Source organism: Euwallacea similis, chromosome 7, assembly GCF_039881205.1.
Source record: "Euwallacea similis isolate ESF13 chromosome 7, ESF131.1, whole genome shotgun sequence".
Taxonomy (NCBI): domain Eukaryota; kingdom Metazoa; phylum Arthropoda; class Insecta; order Coleoptera; family Curculionidae; genus Euwallacea; species Euwallacea similis.
The window spans coordinates 4,183,479-4,203,395 of NC_089615.1; the positions used below are offsets into that span (position 1 = coordinate 4,183,479).

The window sequence follows — 19,917 nt, forward strand, 5'->3', positions numbered from 1 at the left end:
GGAGTAACTAAGGAAATAAAACTGCATCACGAATCGTGTATTCAACGATTGACACTCAAAAGGCCAGATGGAAAGGAAAAATTGATCGACCTGCATGACCTCCACGCCAAATAAAGTCTCTGAAAGAATGCTTTCATAATAAAAATCATCCGCCACACAAAACCATATGTGTTTTAGATAACAACTGTGCTCTGCCCAATCGAACTAAAATAGGACATGTAGCACTGGAAAATAGGACCGATTTAAACAAAAATAGAGTCAAAGGCTAAACAACCGCGTGGAAGGCACTGTAAGGTCATGAACCAAGATCAAATAGATAAATCAAGGACGTACTAAGTTCTCGAAGATCGGCAGCTGGGCCCGACAACAAATATTTTATACTTGCAATCTAGTTAAAGCAACCAATATATAACCAATATACAACTATAAAACATGCATGCTAAAGGATTCCCATTCCAAGGACGATAAATGTAGGAAATGCCGTTTACTACTAGAAACCATTGATCATATTACGTCTGGTTGCAAAGTTTTAACAAGTGGCGCCTATACTAACAGATATAATTCAGTAGCAAAAGTTATTCATCAAGCAGTGGCACTTATATATGACCTTCATTCCGACAATCAACCATATTATTCCTATTCGCCAGACCCGGTACTGGACAACAAACACTATAAATTGTATTATGACCTAGGAATTCACAGACAAGACAGCCATCCATACCACAATCGACACTGTATTCCAGAGCAAAACATTGAAGACCGCTCATTTGACAATTTTTTTAAAATTTGGGTTATGAACCATAACATCCTCATGGAACCGAATTACCGGTACTACCAGGGGTAAATGGAGATATAGACCGGGCTGTAGACCGTGGTTATTTGACTTCTTGATGGATTTGACCTTTGAATTTGCCCTTTGATGCGTACATTGGTGTCATCAGCACCAACCTTAATGTATTCAATGCAATATAACCGAGCTAGCTTCAAATTGCGTGTTCCGTCTCATGAATAATTATAATTATTATTATTATTATTATTATTATTATTATTATTATTATTATTATCATTATTCTTATTATTATTCTTATTATTCTTATTATTCTTATTATTATCATTATTATTATTGTTATTATAATCTTTATTCGATTTTTTAGCATTGTTTACAATTGATGTATATGACATAAAAAGTAAAGACATCTTCAAAAGGCCAAGAATAACGAAAGAAAAACATTTCACTAATATAAATACAAGCGGCAATTCCATATAAAATATTACTAAAATGTTCATTATCAAAGCTGCTTTTGGCATTAAGATGTGCTTACCTTTTTCTCGAATATATGTGGGGAATCCTTTTTATGTTCGCTGGCAATTTATCAAACAATTTAACACTAATGTGAGACTGTGACTTTTCAAATTTACATGTCTTGTGATGAGCAGTGCTAAGTAAACTCCCACCTCGAGTACTATAATTATAAATTACGTTGTTTGAAGGGAGTGCGCCTTTGCATAAAGAATTGTTTTATGCATATAAAACTAGGAACAGTCAAGATCTTAGTAGACACGAATTCTGGCAAACAAGAATTTACGTCTTATCATCAAAACAATTTTAACATTAAGAACTGTACAATAGCGGAGACGGCACGCAAAATAGAGTGGCACGTGCTCGGACATATGTCAATGTCAAAAACTCATGTAGGCAATGTCGTGGCCAATGATATGGATCGCCCGACAAAACTTTTTACCTAACAAGTGCGTGTAAAGTTCTTACTGTGTGCACTGCATATATGTACATATTCAACTCTAGCACTTCCTCCGATTGCGTGCGAAGACCACTTTTTTAAAATCATTCACTCGGTAAATAAATCTCTTCCTTTTATTTGCAAAGATGATTGCATTTGTAAATTTAAAAGCAGAATAAAAGTAGCATTTCAAATAGAATTACGTGAAATCCGGTCGTTAACAAATTAATTTCTCTCCTTGCTTCCGATTTAAGAGAATTTTAATTGGCTTCTTGAGCCGGAAAGAGATTGTTCTAACATAAAACATCGAAATGTGCAATTTTGCAATTGAGCGAATTAGAAATATTCTCGAAGAATGCGACTAAAATGGGGCAGAACGTCGGAATAGCAGCTGTTTTATTGATTAAAAAAAAATTAATAGCTTTGATGTCAAATTATCTTACTCCAACCTACAGGAATATTTATTGTGTGAATATTATTACATAAGAACGATAATTAATAACCAGTTCTTCTGCGACCTTCAGAACCTATCTGTGTATTCTTTGACAAAAAAACGTGCCTCGTGTATAAATTACGAAGACTTGAAATAAACATGTGATATTCGAATTATACACTCAATTTATAGACATTTTATCTCTATTCTATGCAAATTCAAACCTCCATCTCGGTTCTCGGGTAGTCGCAGAATAATTTCCAAATTAAAAAAAAAAACATTTGTGTTAATTGCAGGTAATTTTGCTTATATGCTGAATGTTTTTACTTTCGACATGTTACTTTTAATTGTCGTTGATAAAGTAATAACCTGTCTTATTTTCGGAATATGTAATTTTTTTAAACTGCCGCCATTACTGCTTGTTAGATAAGAAAAATTGCCGATGTCTGCTGGTTGCAAAAATACTTAAAAATTAGTAAAAAATTGTTTGGTTGTGTTGTCGAATTGGCGTCATTAAACGCCTAATTGCTATCGCCAATAATTGCCACATAGGGACATTGTTTTCAATTATTCTCTTTATTATTGATTGGGATATTATCAAATATTTCGTACAAAAAATGTCAATAATACTTATTAAAACTTCAGAGATAAAAGACCCGGAAAGTTATTATTCAAAACAACTCATTTCTGAGATTTAGGTATCTTATTATCCTCATAATTTGCTTAATTAAATAGCGCACTCCACAGAAAAACCCTGGTGTCTGCTAGGGAAAACCATCCTCTAGATTATTGTGCACCTGGAACACAATAAACAAAACAAATAAATACATACATAATGTTTTGATGAATTATTACACACCATATGGTGTGTGTTTCATCAAGGTAAATTTTCTAAGTCTGAAATACAACACAGTGATCGATGGATCTTTGATGTGTTCGCTGAATTTTTAAACAGCACGACCTTTACAAAATGATAAAAGTTAAACAATCTAAAGTTAAAGATTATGTAGAAATTTATATGGTGAAAGTCGTTTAATTTTGTTGTTTTTAAAAAATACATAAGGGTGAAAAAAAGGTTTCATAGAGCTTAAAAGAAATGACTGATTTCGCATAAAGCGACCAACCAACATAGGTCCCAACGCTGCCACATTCAAGGCTGACTAAATAATTAAATTAATGTAGAATCTTCCGAAAACCAGCGAAATAGCTAGAATTATTTAAATTCAAGCCAAAACACAATTTAAATGAAAACCTTTTAAACACTAGTAAATTACCAAGCATCAGTGCAGTAATTTATTCTTCTGACCTTAGTCCTCGCATTTCCTCCTGGACTCAACCTATATCACTTTTACATCGAGAACATTTTCCAGAAAAGCTGAATTCCCAAGACAATTGTAAGTAATCCCATTGCCAAATTTCCTAGCTGACCAACAGCAATCTAAGGAAAGTGTTTTATTTGGTATTTTGGTATGTGGAGTACTAATTCTAATAGCATGTCGAGAAGAAAAATTAATTTCTATTTTCTTGTTTAAAACTGTTCTACGTATTGCCAGAATTTTTGGTTTAAGTGGAAACATTTTTACAAATATCGCTTAATATAACAGTTTATTTAAAATTCTATTCAGAGCTGTTTGTTGCGAACAATGGCTCATATACATTGAAACAGTATAATTATTTTTCTGGACGCTACTCACCAAATAGAAGTAAGCTATAGAATATTCAATTTTTATCATCTGCCTTTCTGGTTCATATCATGATTCTGTTACTGTCATCTGGTTTAAATTTTTGAAGTAGACAACTGGCGACACAGCGTTCAGGTGTCAGTGTCAATTTTTTATTTAAAATTAGAATACTTAATTATTTTATTTCTGTTAAATTCGAAATTAAATTCCTTTTAAGAATCATGACCAGCACTTGCAGTAGGCAGAAAAATATTGTAATCTTACTTTAATTTCAATTAAGATCTACCAGTTTCATAGCAAATTCACCTTTAACCTTTTTTTTTATTCTTATGATTTTTTGAGAAACAGTTCAATTGATTTTTTAATGAGAATAAAAGCCGATTAAATCGAACGAAAATAAAGTCGTGTGCTCTAAGGATGTTTCGAAAATAACTGACAAAGGATTTCGTTGAAAACATTTAAAAAAAGAACTGGAGTCTGAACTAAGAATTTTTCGGAACACTTTTTGTATAATAATAAGCTATGATTAATCCATCAGGATTCAGATTCAGAAGACATATTGAACATTTCCGTCTAATTCATTACAAAATTGAATCAACTTTACAATTTATATCAAACTAAAAGGGTAAAAAATTAACACTAGATGCTGCCCGAAATGGCCCCCGTTTTATCTTACACATAAACGAACCTTTCATCGAAAGTTAGTCTACACTATTCAATAATTGAACGTCATTTTTTATAATGGCGCATTTGTTATTGATACGGTTCGAAAAATCAATCTTCCTCAATTTCAAGCAGCGTCGGATATACAATTTTAAAGTCTTCTAGGTAAAAGAAGTCACATATAGTTAAGTCTAGTGATCGCGGAGGCCAAATTAAAAAATTTTTGTTTAAAAAATTTCCGAACATCTATGCTGAATTTATCTATTAGCGATAACTTCTTTGAGTCGCCATAGACGAAACGTCATCTACATCTATAGCTTCCATTCTGATAATGTTACTTGTTTGTTTCTGTTGTTATCACCAAATCGTAGGTACCATATCAACATTATCAGCAAAAATCAATAGACACGCTTCTCTCAACCTTTTCATCAAATTCACATGTCAGCTGAATCAAGATTTACTTTTATTTAGTTGCACAACACACTTTTCCACGTCATTTGTCTGATTATTCCAACTTAACGGTGAAACAATAATATTTTGAGTGCAATTATCAGTCCACAAAATCAGTGCAATTATCCGATCTCGTAACCAGAAAAATGCGAAAATGATAACGGTTTTATTAGGAAAGCAATTTGTTTGTCATTCGATTATGTCCGCATTAAAATAGGCCAATATATGTACATAAATCAGGTGACATAAAAGGTGGTTCAATTCCAATAAAATTGTATGGATCACCAGATTAAGCACATTTTTGCAACAATAATAATAATAAATAATTTGTTACTTAACGAAAGGAATTGCAAACAAGGTTAACTCTTTGTAGTAAGGCGATTGTAAATGATCTGTGATGAGTTGTATAACAGCAAGAAAAAATACAGTTTCATAGTAATAAAACACAATTCTAACTTTATGTAATAAATTAGGATATTTCTAAATAGTTTTAGTGTTTGAGATTGGGAATCATCAATATTAGTAATAATCAAGCGATTTTATACTGTTATGTACAGGGTGTTTCAGAATAAGTCTGCCAACTGCTTACTGTAGATTTCTATGACTGAAATAAGAAATAAAGTTCATATGAACATGGATCCGATTTCGCTTTCTATCTGACTTATAGGATGATAAAGAAATTATTAGTTTTTTAGTTTTTTTTAAAATAAATCCGTTGCGGTATTGAAGTTTGTGAAAATTGGAGAGCGTAAAATAGGTATAGAGATACATGTTTTACGGGGAAAATAATGTTTTTAATTTCACCAGTGGCGTCCCTATGATCTTGAACATTATAAACGAAAATATGATATGCCACTGGTTAAAAAAGATAAGAATAATACAATTAATGCTTCATATTTCTGTCAAAAAAAAGGTCTCTAGGATATTTTTCATACCGTTTTAGATATTATATATTATTATAACATTATTATTATTATTATTATTATTATATCTATATATGAAACTCCCTGTATACTTAATATCTTGATTATATGTATAAAAACATGTGATTCTAAGTGCCAAACGAGATAATTACAGCTAATTCACTGCAATCAGTAATTATTATATATTATTATTCAAAGTGTTGGAAAACCCGAGACATAATTTACTTTCTCAAAAATGGGTGGACGTGGGCGACCACATTGTTTCGATTCCTGTACTTAATTACGTGTTTAGGACGAACCACCGAATTTGATCAATTTTGGACCATTAGCACTGCTATCGAGGCAGATTAATAATATACCTCGTCTATACTAGAAACAGGGAAAATGCGTAGTAGCGATAGAACTAATCAGCCAAAATTTAATATGAACAATGGATTTGCTGGGAGAAATGTATGCATTAAGAGTCCCTGAAAAATTTTTCAAAATGGACCAGCCAACAAACTTTCCGAAGTTCTTAGATTATTGATGCGATAATCATTAATAATAACTCATATCTGTCACATTTTTATGCAAAAAATCCCCGAAGATTCGCTAGTAAGGAACAGGATACAGGAAAAAATCGATAACAGGAAATTATTAAAAATGGATTCGTTCGAGAACTCCCGGAAATTATTAGATCATTAACGCAATAATCAAGATCGACGCATCTACAGAGATTAAAAATATTTATTCAAATAACAGATATTTGCTGACACTTTTGTTGTAGCCAAAACATCCAGCGATTCGTTGATCATCAGTGATCATCACACAGTGATTAAGGAACCCCGAAAAATAATTTGAAAATTAATTTGGTTTAACACCTGAGGAAAATGTTGGATAATTATCGCGATAATCGAGGATAATTAATGAAGGTGACAAATATTTGATACATTTGTTGTGTTCATCTCCGTAGATTCGTTTGATAATGTCGCAATTCATAGTAGTTAAAAATGTCTCGAAAAATTATTAGTCAAGAACTTCTAGAAATTCTTAGATAATCGTCGCGAAAAATTTGTGAATTTTTGGAAATAATTAAAAATGATCCTTTATAGTGGATGTTTGAAAAATGCAACAGTTTACGAAGGTCAAAAGATACTTAAGAGATAGGTGCTTATTTAAAACAGTTAAAAAAAATGAACGGGCAGGTCTAACAAGTGAACATGAAATTTGGTTCAAGTTAAAAAGTAAATAATATTATCTAGACGGTTTTCTATAAAAGAAGGTTTTCTTGTTAGCTCATCCATCTTAGGATGAGCTGAAATGATCTCCTAGACTATCGTTCTAGAGCAAACCTCAATTACTTGTTGTTGAATTCTTCTCTCGCTTAATGTGAAACTACACATGAATCTTTTCGAGAAAATCGTTCGACATCCTATTTTCGTCTTCTCCCGATATGTGGAGAATAAACACTTTTCTGTTTTAAGTGATTTGGAAAATATTTAGCTTTTGTGATTTCAAACAAGACCATTTACATTTATACGCACTGACAACGAATAACTGATTATTTGAATGTTTAACGTCAACATCAACGACAGAAATTTCCGCGTTTTATAAAATTTGAAATACCAAAATAATTTGTTTTTCGTTTAGAAGAGAAAATTGTCTCTACGAAATGAGCGAATATTTTTGTTAATGAACTCTTGTGTTGATCGTTATTCCATCAAGAACCCTTAAAAAGCGTAAAATTAAATTTTAACGGAGATCACACTGAACAAAAAGTCAAAGCCACCGATTAACGTAAATACCTAAAATAATCAACTGCAATAATTATTTTTTGATTTCGCAATATTAGTAAATTTAGGGATTTCGACCTAACGTAATAATCCAAAGTTCGTTGCGAATTTATTAATATACGAATCACATGTTTCAAAAATAATGTATCAGACCTGGCACATTTTAATAGCTGTTGTTGAGATTGCTCCAGACCCCATGCCGAATGTCACGTAAAATTCACGTTTTCTGGAATCACGTCCGATTACGTGGGACAACGTGATTTCTGTTAAATTACGTCCAATTGTGAAACTTGGCCGTTAAATTTTTTTAGGATGATGGAACGTATCAGCTTCCATTTAGCAAAAAAGGATTTGGATGGACATTTTTTGGCCTTTTTGTATAAGTTTAACGCTAATTTTTTAATTAATTTCATTTTAATTAAAACTCATGCTAACAAAACACACTTATTACCCTATTTTGATCAAGTTATTTATCCGTACATGTGCCATGAAATCTTAGTCATAAAAGCAATTTATTGTCAAGTGACATCATTCTTTTGATATCTGATATGCACACTCAGTAGTTATCTGCACCATTATTAAATTAATCCACTAGAGGTGTGTTTAATGGACTAGTGTTAGCTACAAGAGCACAATTAGACACCGCAAATTTTTCCCTCATTAACGCCAGCATGACTACAACTAATAGAGAATGATAATAAATAAGGAATGTCAAATACCTCTCAGCAATTTATGATATACTATATATTTCATTCGTTATAATCTTTTATAACGATTCTCCGCATTTGAACCACACGGAATACTTGGGGCAGGGTGTATGTGCCTGCATTCCGCAACAGTGCTTACATAATCAACTTACAACACCACTCAAGCTTCCTCATAACAGTACGACTTGTCATGGTCGCAGTTAATGGTGCTTTTGATCTTAATGAATTGAACATCATATAATATAATAGAATAACATAAATGAAATTGCAGAAACAAATGCTTTTACTTGTGTAAATCAAAATGAATTAAAAATAATAAAAATTATTAATCAATAGAAGCTCTTCGAAAGGCGATTGAGGAAGCTTTCGGTATTATCGATGGACGTTCAATTACGAAAGCCACACTCGTCAGTTTTGAAGCGATGCAATGCATGTGTAACTAACAATGGAGGGCCTTTTGAACATCGGTATTATTAATAATTAATTAGGTGATTAATAAACCATTTTTCATAAATAGGTATTAGATTTTTCATAATTAAAAAAATTCTTATCAAAGTAATTAAAAAACTCTAATTTATATCTGACTTAAATGGCGCAAGATGTCATTGTTGAACAAATAATAAATCAACATGAACGATGTCACGGCCAACTATCTTAAAATTGCAATGTCGAATTTAAAAAAGGCTGCAAGCCCGCCATTTTGAAAAATAACTGTCTACTTATTGACATAATTTTAAAGATTCAAAAAAGTCATCACCTACTATGCTTTTCATAAAAAAGTCAGTTTATGCCATGTCTCAAAAATGACGGCTGTTAGAAAAAATCTGGTTAGCCCATCTTTTTCAGGGCAAAATTATCTACAATATTCGTATTTACATAATTTCTCTAGAACTAGTAATTTCACAGCTAGGTCGACTAAAAGAAAGTTACATTTTTGCTGAATGCCTAATGAGCCATGGACTTTTTCAAGAAACCAAAAGTGGCTTTAAATTGGTCCTCTAAAGCTGCATTCCCCATTTAATCGACTTCGTAACTCTGCTAGTCTCCAAGATACCTTCACTAATCATCGAAAAAAACTCGCCCTGTATAACTGTAAGTACTTTCAATTTTATAGGTGTGTGGGCAATTTTTCCCAGGAAAAAAACCTCTTAGTGATGTTTTAAATAAACGCGATATTCACGGATTTCTATTATACGTATTAGTCTACTTCTACTTAAACCAAAAACTACGCTAATACTCGGAATGATTTCTAAAGGAAAAACAAATCAATTTTCCTTTTTGACAAGGTATCAGAATTGGAAGTCTATAAACTAGAAATAGGAAAAATCATTTTCCCGGATTGTTGTTGGTGTTGGCTAGGGAATTTGGCAAACGGGATTACTTACAATTTCAACTTGGAAACTTTGATTTTCCAGAAAACGCTCTCAATATAAAAATGGTACAGATTGAGCTGCGGAGCAACCCTGGGATGCGAGTACAAACGTTCGAGATGTAAATTAAACTGATGGTAATTTATAGTTGGTTAAAAGCGTTTGGATTTGTGTGCCGTTGGACTTGATTCACTGAAAATGCTAAAAATTTCCATGATTTTAGGAAATTTCCATTAAAGATTTATTTTCGGCAAAAAGAGAGTGCACCCATCGGAAATGCTATAATCCGATAATTGAAGCATGGAGTTTTGCGGTCACTTAAAATTCGCGTCAGAATTACGATTTTATTACTATGTAGACCGTGTCAATTTTGTCAAACATATTGGATGCAAGTTTATTTTGCGAACTTGATAATTGCATGTTTAACAAAGAGAAACAGGCATTTATTACTAACAGACAGCTGAATTATGAACATACAAAGCTTTCCATCGTGCACGTACATATATGAATCCTGCCATCTTGATGTAAATGAGTCCGGCTCCCACGTATTTACTGTAACTCACGTGTAACTCAAGGCCCCAAATATAAAATCAATTTCCCAACTACAAATCCCTCGAATAGAACCCAAGCCTCATTCTTCCGTTGGAACAATTAGGCTATGTTCCCACGTTCTTCTCGGTTGTGCAATTATGACCTCCCGAGTTTGGCATTTTTCAGAACAAGATCTAACGATTCCGATTAATATTGACATCAGAAGTCCGACACTCTTGAGGTCTAAATTCGCTTACGTGTTTAATATGACTAAAAAGTCTTCCCACGTGTCACACGATAATTTGCCTCAAGACTCCATGTTCCGGTTTGTTTACGTTGAGACCTAAATGACGATTCATCTTAGAGAAAGAATGTCCTGTTGGAACGAAAAAACCGTATTCGAAAGATCATTTCTTCAGGTCAATTCTCAATTCAAGACTCCCTTAAGAGGCCCTCACAGTTGTCACAGGCACAGTGTTTTTTGCCTCTATTTATTGATAGCTTTTGAGGCAAACTTCGAACTCACTTCCGTCAAATCTTGGTACGAATAAGTTCTGATCCCACGTGTTTCCCGACCGTTCTCTCAGAAAAACGGAATCCGTGACTATTAAAAAGGTACTAAACAAACAAAATAAAAATGGACTTGCTCTCTTGTTGGTACGATTAAGTGATAATCCCACACGTTTCCCCACAAATATTCAAATTCCTAAACAAACAAATCAAAAACGAGTCAGTTTTTTATTGGCATTTGTAATTCTTGTTTTCATAGGCCTCCGAACTTCGATCGTTTATTTCAGGATAATTCAGGCCATGTTTCCACATGCGTACATACGTTGTTGATGTTAAAACGTAAACCACTATTCCCTCGATGGTTAAGCTGTATTCCCACGTCTCTCCCGACCTTGCATGATAAAAAATAGAGTACCTCTCATGTTGGCATATGTAGACGGTATTACCACGAGCCTCTCGACCGTTCACTTTCCAGACAATTCAAGTTTCATTTCAAGTTCAAATTTCCAAACCATGAGTTTTCTTCGAGTGAGAAAGTAATTTTGGTACGAGTAAGACGATTTCCTACTCTGGCATGCCTGCTTTATCTCAAGGCTTATACTGTCTAGGACAAAACTCAAACTAGAATTTCCTCGAAAGGGATCCAGAATTAAGTTTACTGTAACTACAGTTAAGCTGTATTCCCACGTGCCGCTCGACTGCGACTCCCTTAACCTACCCCCTATCAATCTGAGACTCGAGAGACTTCGAAGGTCATTGTAAAGTTTGTACTAGTCTAGTAAGAACTATGCTCTTGTGTCTCCAACTTCAGTCGGGGCGTATTGCTCAGCCCCCCATTGGCATTGTGCGGTCAGCTTCTGAATGTGTATTTTGATATTGAGTAACAAAATTGCGCCCGAACGGTTAATGATTTTTACGATTTAGTACTCAGATGGCAACTCAACTTATTTGTGATATGTGCTCTGTGATGAAAATAAATAATGTCTTAGTTCCTCCAATAACTCATAAAAATAGTTTTCGTTCTGGAGAAAGCGGTTCTCGCGTGAAAACTATGGATTTTACGAAATTTCAATTTCCCCAGGTATTTATGCTCAAAACAGAAAACGAAATTATGTTTACACTTCGACCTCACAAAAACAACAATCCAATTAATTCCAATGATCGCACACGGCTTCCCATTTGGACCCGAACATCTAATCGTGATTTCCCAGATTTCCCATTGTTCCCAGAAGGGACGCTACTCCTTTGCACGAGCCGACCCGACACATGCGAGTTAACAAAGCCATACTAAAAATACTTCAAACTCAAATACCCGGTAGCGCATAACTCCCGAGTCAAAACACTAAAACAATTGAACGATTCTGATAACGCTACTCAGTAGCATTAAACGTCACAGGTCTCGTGTGTATTTAAGTACGCACGGGCCACGATTCCGAACAGTTAAAAGTCGCCTTCAAAGCCGATCGCTTCTGACACACAACGCGATCGTCGGATTTTTCGCGCTTTCTACCAATCGAATCGTGTGCCTAGAAGCATTCACTTGTTATCTGAAAAAAAAAACGAAGTGGCAGTAGTGATTAAGAAACAAAGTGACAGTCGCAAGTTGCTAGTGCCTTTATTGGATTTCGCCGGTGCTTTTGACAATGTTGTCGTCACCTGACGACCTACCTGTGACCGGCCGCCACAGGGTGTTGAAGAAGTCCTTGTCCCAGGACGCTTTCGACGTCGTATCTAGGGTGCCTCCCAACTCTGATAAACTATTCGATAACCTTCCGTGGATGAATATTATGGCCGATATTGCCATCACTGCTGCAATTGCCGAGATGAAGGTGTGTAAATTTTTTAATTGACTACGGTTCGAATCAATAAGTGATTTCGGGACTTGCACCCCGCCGATATCATTTAAGCGCCAGCCATAAGCAATCGAGGATCATTTTTGTGTTAAACAAGGTCAATCGGAATTCCAGTTTCCCGGACTACGTCAGATCGCGCCAAGATTAAACGCCTCTTAAAAGGCTATTTGTAACAAAATTCATATGGTACAACTTTCGGAATATTAATCGTAAAATTTGCATACACCTAGGACGTTAAATAACGCTAGAGATTTTTCCCCAGGCAAATAGTAATTAATGACGCCATTTATCTGTGCATTTGACGTAGGTAATTGTTCGAACTAACCATATCTTTCACATTTTTGAGCTAAATATGATTTATTTCTTTTGAGTAATGCCGGCATATCATGTGCAGACGGCGTGGTGATATTTTTCTTGTTTATTATTACAATTATCTGCAACAAAACATTTATCTGCCAAGACCCCTGGTGACGTCAAGCTACTAGAGTGCTAAATGCCATAGCTATATTTATAATAAGCTTGATAAACATGAAATCTCGAGAAGCGTTACATTATAGGAAAGGCAAATATTCAACTAATGGAAGCACGAGACTCCAATTTAAGTCTGCGCGGCGATGAGAGCTCGGCCGCATGAACTGAGAAAAAAATCCGAACTCTCAACGAAGAAAAAATCTCACTTTCCGCTCTCGTTTCGCCATCCAGACATTGCCTTACCAATCCGAACAATACGCCCGAACAATGGGCGTAAGCCCCCGGGCTTAGGCCCACAAAGATTAATAAAACAAATTTGCACCTCTCGATTTTCTTCTGCGTGGACGAGCTTCGAGCCAAGATTCGAGAGCATTCAGTCGGGTTTTGACAACAGAAATAAATGTTATTCAACCTTTGGGTAATACCCTCACCCTTTCGACGCTATTCAAAATACCCCCTTGGATTGAATGCAGAAGTTTCGCTATAAATCCCGGTGTGAGGAAAAGCTTCGGTAAATATTTCGAACTTCATGGAACACCACAGGGGCTGACCCGACCCCACAGAGCCGGCCTGGCCCGGCCCGATAGCAGGGTGGGGACATTTATAGTTCGTGCCGCGTCGGGAGACTAAACTTTGGAATTAAAAATTCAACAATTTTTCATCGTCAGGATCGCTAGCTTGTTGCGCCACACCACTGCCTAATCCGGGTCAGCCTCACACGAATCATATCTTGTCAAGGGTCTGACACTGTCGCGCACACCCCTCGGTCCATGCAGGACTTACCTCCAACCGAGCTATCGCAGGTGGTAGCCAATAGGAATATCACTCTAACGGGCCGTTTTTCTGTCTTTTCAGTTCAAACGTATGCTAAACAAAGAGCTGTCCCACTTTTCGGAATCCAGCCGCTCCGGAAACCAGATCTCCGAGTACATCTGTTCGACCTTCTTGGACAAGCAGCAAGAATTAGATATCCCCACCGTACTCCGTCTAGATGAAGCGGCGGAGGCGCCGAAGGGGGCCCCGCGCAAGGAGCGGCCCCGGGCCCCCACCACCATGTCGCAGATATCCGGAGTAAACCGGAAATTGTGTCACACCAACTCGTTTACCGGTGAAAAACTGCCCACCTATGGAGTGGAAACTCCATTTGAAGAAGATTTAGGTAGGTTCAGGTTTTTTCCTACAAGCGTACGGAAAAACGCACTTTACCGCACTCGTTTGGGTGCAACTTTACCGCACCGAGTGTCATACCCCTACAGTGTTAATTGCATTAGGGATGAAAAAAAATTCATAAAGAGGAAATTCGCGTCCCTCGGGCCGTTATACGGAAAAGTGCCGCTATCCGCACTCGTTAGATAAACAAATGTTTTTCACTCCATCGCTATAGATTACGTTTTCTATGGCTCGATTCATGTTCATATATTGCAAGCAAGGGAACTTTCCCTTTGGCTGCTGACGTCAAAGCGACGACGAAGTTTTAACCTAATTAGACCCAAGGGGAAAGCAGGAATAGAATAAAAGGCTCACGTCACGACAAGGTGCGAATCAATATGGAAATAATGCATTAATGATACGTCCCAAAATGGTCGATATGTTTATTAATACATACCGCTGTATGGGAGACAGATTTGAGGCTTTTAGTCGATTCATTGTTTCAGTACAGAAAGGGAAAAAGGTTGACAACCTCAATTTATTCACACAAATTACAGATTTGTTTAACAGAAGTTTCTTCTTGCAGGAAAATGTTTAATGGAAATAGACCGATGGGGCGTGGATATGTTTAGAATCGGAGAACTTAGTAACGAGAGACCGTTAACCTGCGTAGCTTACACTGTATTCTCCAGCCGAGACCTTTTGAAAACCATGCTAATCCCGCCAAAAACCTTCATCACGTACATGATGACCGTAGAAGACCATTACGTTAAGGAAAACCCCTTCCACAACTCGCTGCACGCAGCCGACGTAACGCAGAGCACGCACGTCCTCCTCAACACCCCGGCCTTAGAGTCCGTTTTCACTCCTCTGGAAATAACCGCAGCCCTGTTCGCCGCCTGTGTCCACGATGTGGATCATCCAGGTCTAACCAATCAGTTTTTGATAAACTCCAGTTCCGAGCTGGCTATCATGTATAACGACGAAAGTGTGCTGGAAAACCATCACTTGGCCGTGGCATTTAAACTCCTGTCCAATGACGGTTGCGACATCTTCCTCAACATGTCAAAAAAACAAAGACAGACGCTCAGAAAAATGGTCATTGACATGGTTCTGAGCACCGACATGTCCAAACACATGACTCTGCTCGCTGACTTGAAGACCATGGTTGAGACCAAGAAAGTAGCGGGCAGTGGAGTGCTGCTGCTTGATAACTATACCGACAGGATCCAAGTGTTGCAGAACTTGGTGCACTGTGCTGACCTGAGCAATCCCACTAAACCCTTGCGTTTATATAGGTAAGGCACAATTTTTCAGGTTTCAAGAAAATATTGTTTACTGACAGAATTTTTCTTATTTCAGACTTTGGGTAGAACGTTTGATGGAGGAATTCTTCCGCCAAGGAGACAAAGAACGGGAAGGAAACATGGACATATCTCCCATGTGCGATCGTCACAACGCAACCATCGAGAAGTCGCAGGTCGGTTTCATAGATTACATCGTGCATCCGCTTTGGGAGACGTGGGCAGATCTCGTGCACCCCGATGCTCAGGACATCCTAGACACATTAGAGGAAAATCGCGATTGGTATCAAAACGCCATCCCTGCCAGCCCACCGGCAGAGGAAGAGGAACCCGGGGATCCTCAACGAAGCGGAAATATTCGCTTTCAAGTAAGTTGTTGAACTTTAAAATCCTTATCGAATGGTCAACTAACATTTTTTATTTTTACTTATAGGTAACATTAGAAGAAGGCGACGCCGAATCCGAAACAGAATCGGCCGGCCCAATGTGACGGAGGCTGGCCGGCCTCTGCAGGAAGCTCACTGAAAAAGTGACGCAATGGTGGCGCACTCGGCCGTGAAGCGCAGGCGCTGACGCGAGTGCGATTGGGATCGGTGCGCAGGCGCATCACCCGACATGTAGCTGATAGCAAGAACATCATCAACAACAAGGGCGAAAGCAGTCGTCGACGTCGTTTTCGTTTTTTGAGTTTTTTTTGGCCTCCTCGACCCTTCGACGTTTTGCCTTAACCGCGTAGAAGAGACTCGTTTCTTGATCCTCCTACTGACTGTGCATTGTAAATAAGTCGTTTGGAATTTTACTGAAAAAAATGTCTGTCAGTGTAATACTCAGCCCCCTCCCCCTTGTGTATGTATAGGTATTATGTGTCTTGTCAGCTATATTATAAACACAAAAGTAAAGCTCTCTCCATTTTATATATTGTGTTTTATTTACCAATAATCGAGTTGTCACGATGCACTTATCTATTTAGGAATCTACGTAAGTAGTTTCACAGATGCACAACCGTAATGCCACTTTCCACCGCTCGCACCATGGCAATGTGAAAATCTTCGTCTCCTTAATTTATATTACATTTGAGTTAACAAATGAACGCAACTCTCATTTTTAAGCACGTTGTCGATTCAAGGTCGAACAAAACACCCTTATAACTAGCATTTGGTGACAAGGATGAAAATATGAAAGGGTCTAAATCAAAATCAACATTTAACCAAAATCGACATTTTATTCAATAATGATAACCAGCTCTTGCAAAATAAACATTATATTAATAGGGAAATTTTAAATATACAGATTTACTCCGACTCTCCGGAGAAAGTTTCCGTACCCTCAGAGACCGAGTCTGCCTGCTCCTTGTTCTTGTACAAGTAGTACTTCTTTTGAGTTTGAACTTGTTGGTCGTCGACACTACAAAAAGTTGGACAAATACAAATCCATCATATTTATAGGTATTTAAAAATTCATTCATTATGAGGGAATGAAACTAATTAAAAGTAACTATCCCGGCATTTCAAATCTATATATAAAAATCGCCATACCCTTCAGCGCTCTTACACAAATCCTCATCGTCACCGTTTCCAAGTTTAGGCTCCCTACCCTGCTCCTCAGTCTCGCTGTCCCTGCTCTCACTCTCACAACTCTCACTACTCAGAAATTCCTCGATATCGTCTTCCGCCACCCTCTTCCTACCCCGTTTCTTCCGTTCCACAGGTTTCCCGGAATGATGCCTCTCAACGTGATAACGAAGCTTAGTGGTAGAACAGTAACTTTTACCGCAAAAACTACAAGTCGGTCTTACAAAGGCATTGGTATGTTTGACCAAGTAATGCCTTTTTAACGACGACCTATCTCGGAATGGGTTTCCACCTAAAATGTTGCTCTATATATTTTTATAATGTTTGGTGTTATTACGTACAATCCTCACAAAAAAAACGAGGCGGTCTGTTTTTATTATGTCTTAGGATGTGCTTGTCAAGGGTGGCTTTCATAGGGTAGGCAAGGCCACAAATTGGACACACAAAATTCCTGCTTCTAATATGACGCAGTTGTATATGGGTTTTAAGAGTACTGCTATCGTTAAACCTATTACCGCATATATCGCAGGAATGAAGGCGGAGATTTAAGTGTACTACGTGGTGCTATGAAAAACATTGAAAGTTTGCTTTACATTGTAAATTGCGCGGATTTCTTACTTACTCTTCGTAGTAACTGCTTAGTTTTATAAGATCTACCACACAGGGAACAAACAAAATTCCTCTCATTATTGTGAATAGACAACATATGGCTATTTAAATCGCACTTTTTAATGCATCTATAACCGCATTCTTCACAGATGTGAACCTAAATACGAAACCATTTTTGTGTCCATATTTTCTAATTTTAAGACGTAAATATCTTACTTTATGGGTTTCCCAATGTTCTTTAAAATCGTCCTCTGGGATCATGCGTCGGCAAATGCGGCAAAATTTACCGTCATTACTCAAGAACTCTTTGAAAGCGGAAATTTTGCGCGAAGCGCTTGCTTCCAGCTTTTTCTTTTTTCTAGCCACAGCCATGGCTTTGTCGTTTTCAATTACCAGTGTCCTGAAGGTACGAAATTTGGTAAATGGGTTTTCACCATGTTCTCTGGCACTGTGCGTTTCATAGTCGGTGCCAATTTCAAAAGTTTGATTGCATTCATTACAATATTGCGGAGTAATTACTGAAAAAGAAGTCTAAAGTTGATACTAGCCATTTTATCATTTACCCCCATTTGAAACCATGCCATGCCATTGTCATTTTGCAAACGTGACAGTTTAATTGAAAAAATTGACAATTTTATTTCTAAATACTCAACTTCAACCATAATATCAATTTACCTGTCAATCCATTAACTTTAGGCATAAATAAACCCTTCTCCTCATCTTCATCAAGTGACTCTTCAGCTTCACTACCAATTTTATCATCTTTTACAGTGTCCACATTATCACTCTCATTATTTAACCCTGTATGCAAATCTGGCTGAAGTTTAGTCTCTTCACCAAAATCTTTCTCTGCTTTTATGGTCTTACCAAGCAGAGTTTGCACATAGAGGTCTGTTTTCTGATACTGAATTTTAAAGTTGAAGAAATCAATGACACATATTGTGCATCGGGTACACAGGTAAGGGGGAAATCCATCACCTTCTTTGCACTGAAACAACCAATAAAAGAAATTGTTCCTAAAATTTCAATGTTAGATCAATTTGTGTTAAGCATGCATCATAATTAAGGAATCACACTACAGTGTATATAAAACTGTCTGTGAAATTCAGAATCTAGAGTGTAGGTATAGTCTGCTATTCTGTTTCTTATGATCACTGCTTGTAAATGACCTATTTGGCATTTAACCTATGGGAAGTAAAAGCACAAGTCTGTGTATGCCACAGTAATTACTCAAAGCAACTATTAAGCTAGTTACATCTCTAACATCATTCAGTAGTGCTGTATGTACTTTGCAGATGGATTCAACAGGAAGATGTGGTAATCAATCTGTTCTGTTTACCAAAAGAAAGAAACTGAATTTCCTGAAATAGTCTTTGGGGTATTTTTAATACACAATACACAAACATATCCCGAATTAAGTACTGCATGCACTAAACTGCCAAGTCAGGAAACTTAAATCTGTGTAATAAAACCATGAGTAGAGTCTATACAGCATTATGGAAATGACAAGTAAATTTAAAGAATTAAGGAGTTGTCCTCGATTATGGAGAATTTACCCTATTTAACTACCAGATGAGGACATGGTTGGATAATGAAGAAATGTATGAAAAACAAGCAAAACTTGAACTTACCACCACTGAAGTGGTTCGAAACAGAATATCTGCCAAACTCAGCTGTTGATCAAAGGCAGTGAACAAATAATGCATCTCTTGATCTTCCACAAAACATCCCCGGCATTTAACGGATAAGTTGATTTCCAGTCCATCGCTAAAATCGTTTTTGATAACAATGTTTGCATGGTCGAACGAAAGAATATTGTTTGGATTTGGATCCGGGTTTGAATCAATTTCCATTAAAATATCGCCTGAATACACATTAGACGCCGCCATTTTTAGTGTCACGGATCTACAGACATTTCCATTTCATGACAAATAGAGTCTACAGGGCTCTGATTCTATTCGAGATTCACGTTAAACTGGCAGCGCCATCTGTCTTAACTTGGGAACTAGTTATAGGTACAACAATGACAAAAACCTACAATCCACATTATTCTGCATTTTTTGAGCTTCTTTAGAAACTTATTATATATGTTTTTTTATATCTTCATAACTTTCTAGTTTTATATAAACCAACGAGAGTGTCAATGAAAATTTTGTCCAATAAAATGTTCTGACCAATCA

The 19,917-nt window shown here is 36.6% G+C and overlaps 2 protein-coding genes across 17 annotated transcripts in view; one reads left to right on the top strand and one right to left on the bottom strand.

Moving 5' to 3' along the window:
- Positions 1-16,471, top strand: part of dnc (phosphodiesterase dunce) — a 338,757-nt gene extending 322,286 nt beyond the window's left edge. For 15 of the 16 annotated variants that reach the window (XM_066391533.1, XM_066391535.1, XM_066391541.1 and 12 more), the window contains 4 exons: positions 13,960-14,263; positions 14,840-15,551; positions 15,616-15,925; positions 15,991-16,471. In XM_066391533.1, coding sequence (XP_066247630.1) covers positions 13,960-14,263; positions 14,840-15,551; positions 15,616-15,925; positions 15,991-16,047 — 1,383 coding nt within the window. In that variant the 3' untranslated portion in view covers positions 16,048-16,471. Of the gene's footprint in view, positions 1-12,208; positions 12,610-13,959; positions 14,264-14,839; positions 15,552-15,615; positions 15,926-15,990 lie in introns of those variants that run through there. The other variant, XM_066391543.1, reaches the window with a different exon arrangement.
- Positions 16,472-16,825: 354 nt separating this feature from the next.
- On the bottom strand, positions 16,826-19,729 carry LOC136410009 (zinc finger protein 595-like). Its single transcript, XM_066391904.1, has 7 exons — positions 19,369-19,729; positions 18,413-18,725; positions 17,954-18,255; positions 17,751-17,894; positions 17,470-17,692; positions 17,093-17,420; positions 16,826-16,961 (listed from the first exon to the last, which is right to left on the bottom strand). The coding sequence occupies exons 1-7, from the start codon at positions 19,624-19,626 to the stop codon at positions 16,850-16,852; spliced, it is 1,680 nt and encodes a 559-aa protein (XP_066248001.1). The 5' UTR covers positions 19,627-19,729; the 3' UTR covers positions 16,826-16,849.
- Between the last annotated feature and the right edge of the window lie 188 nt (positions 19,730-19,917).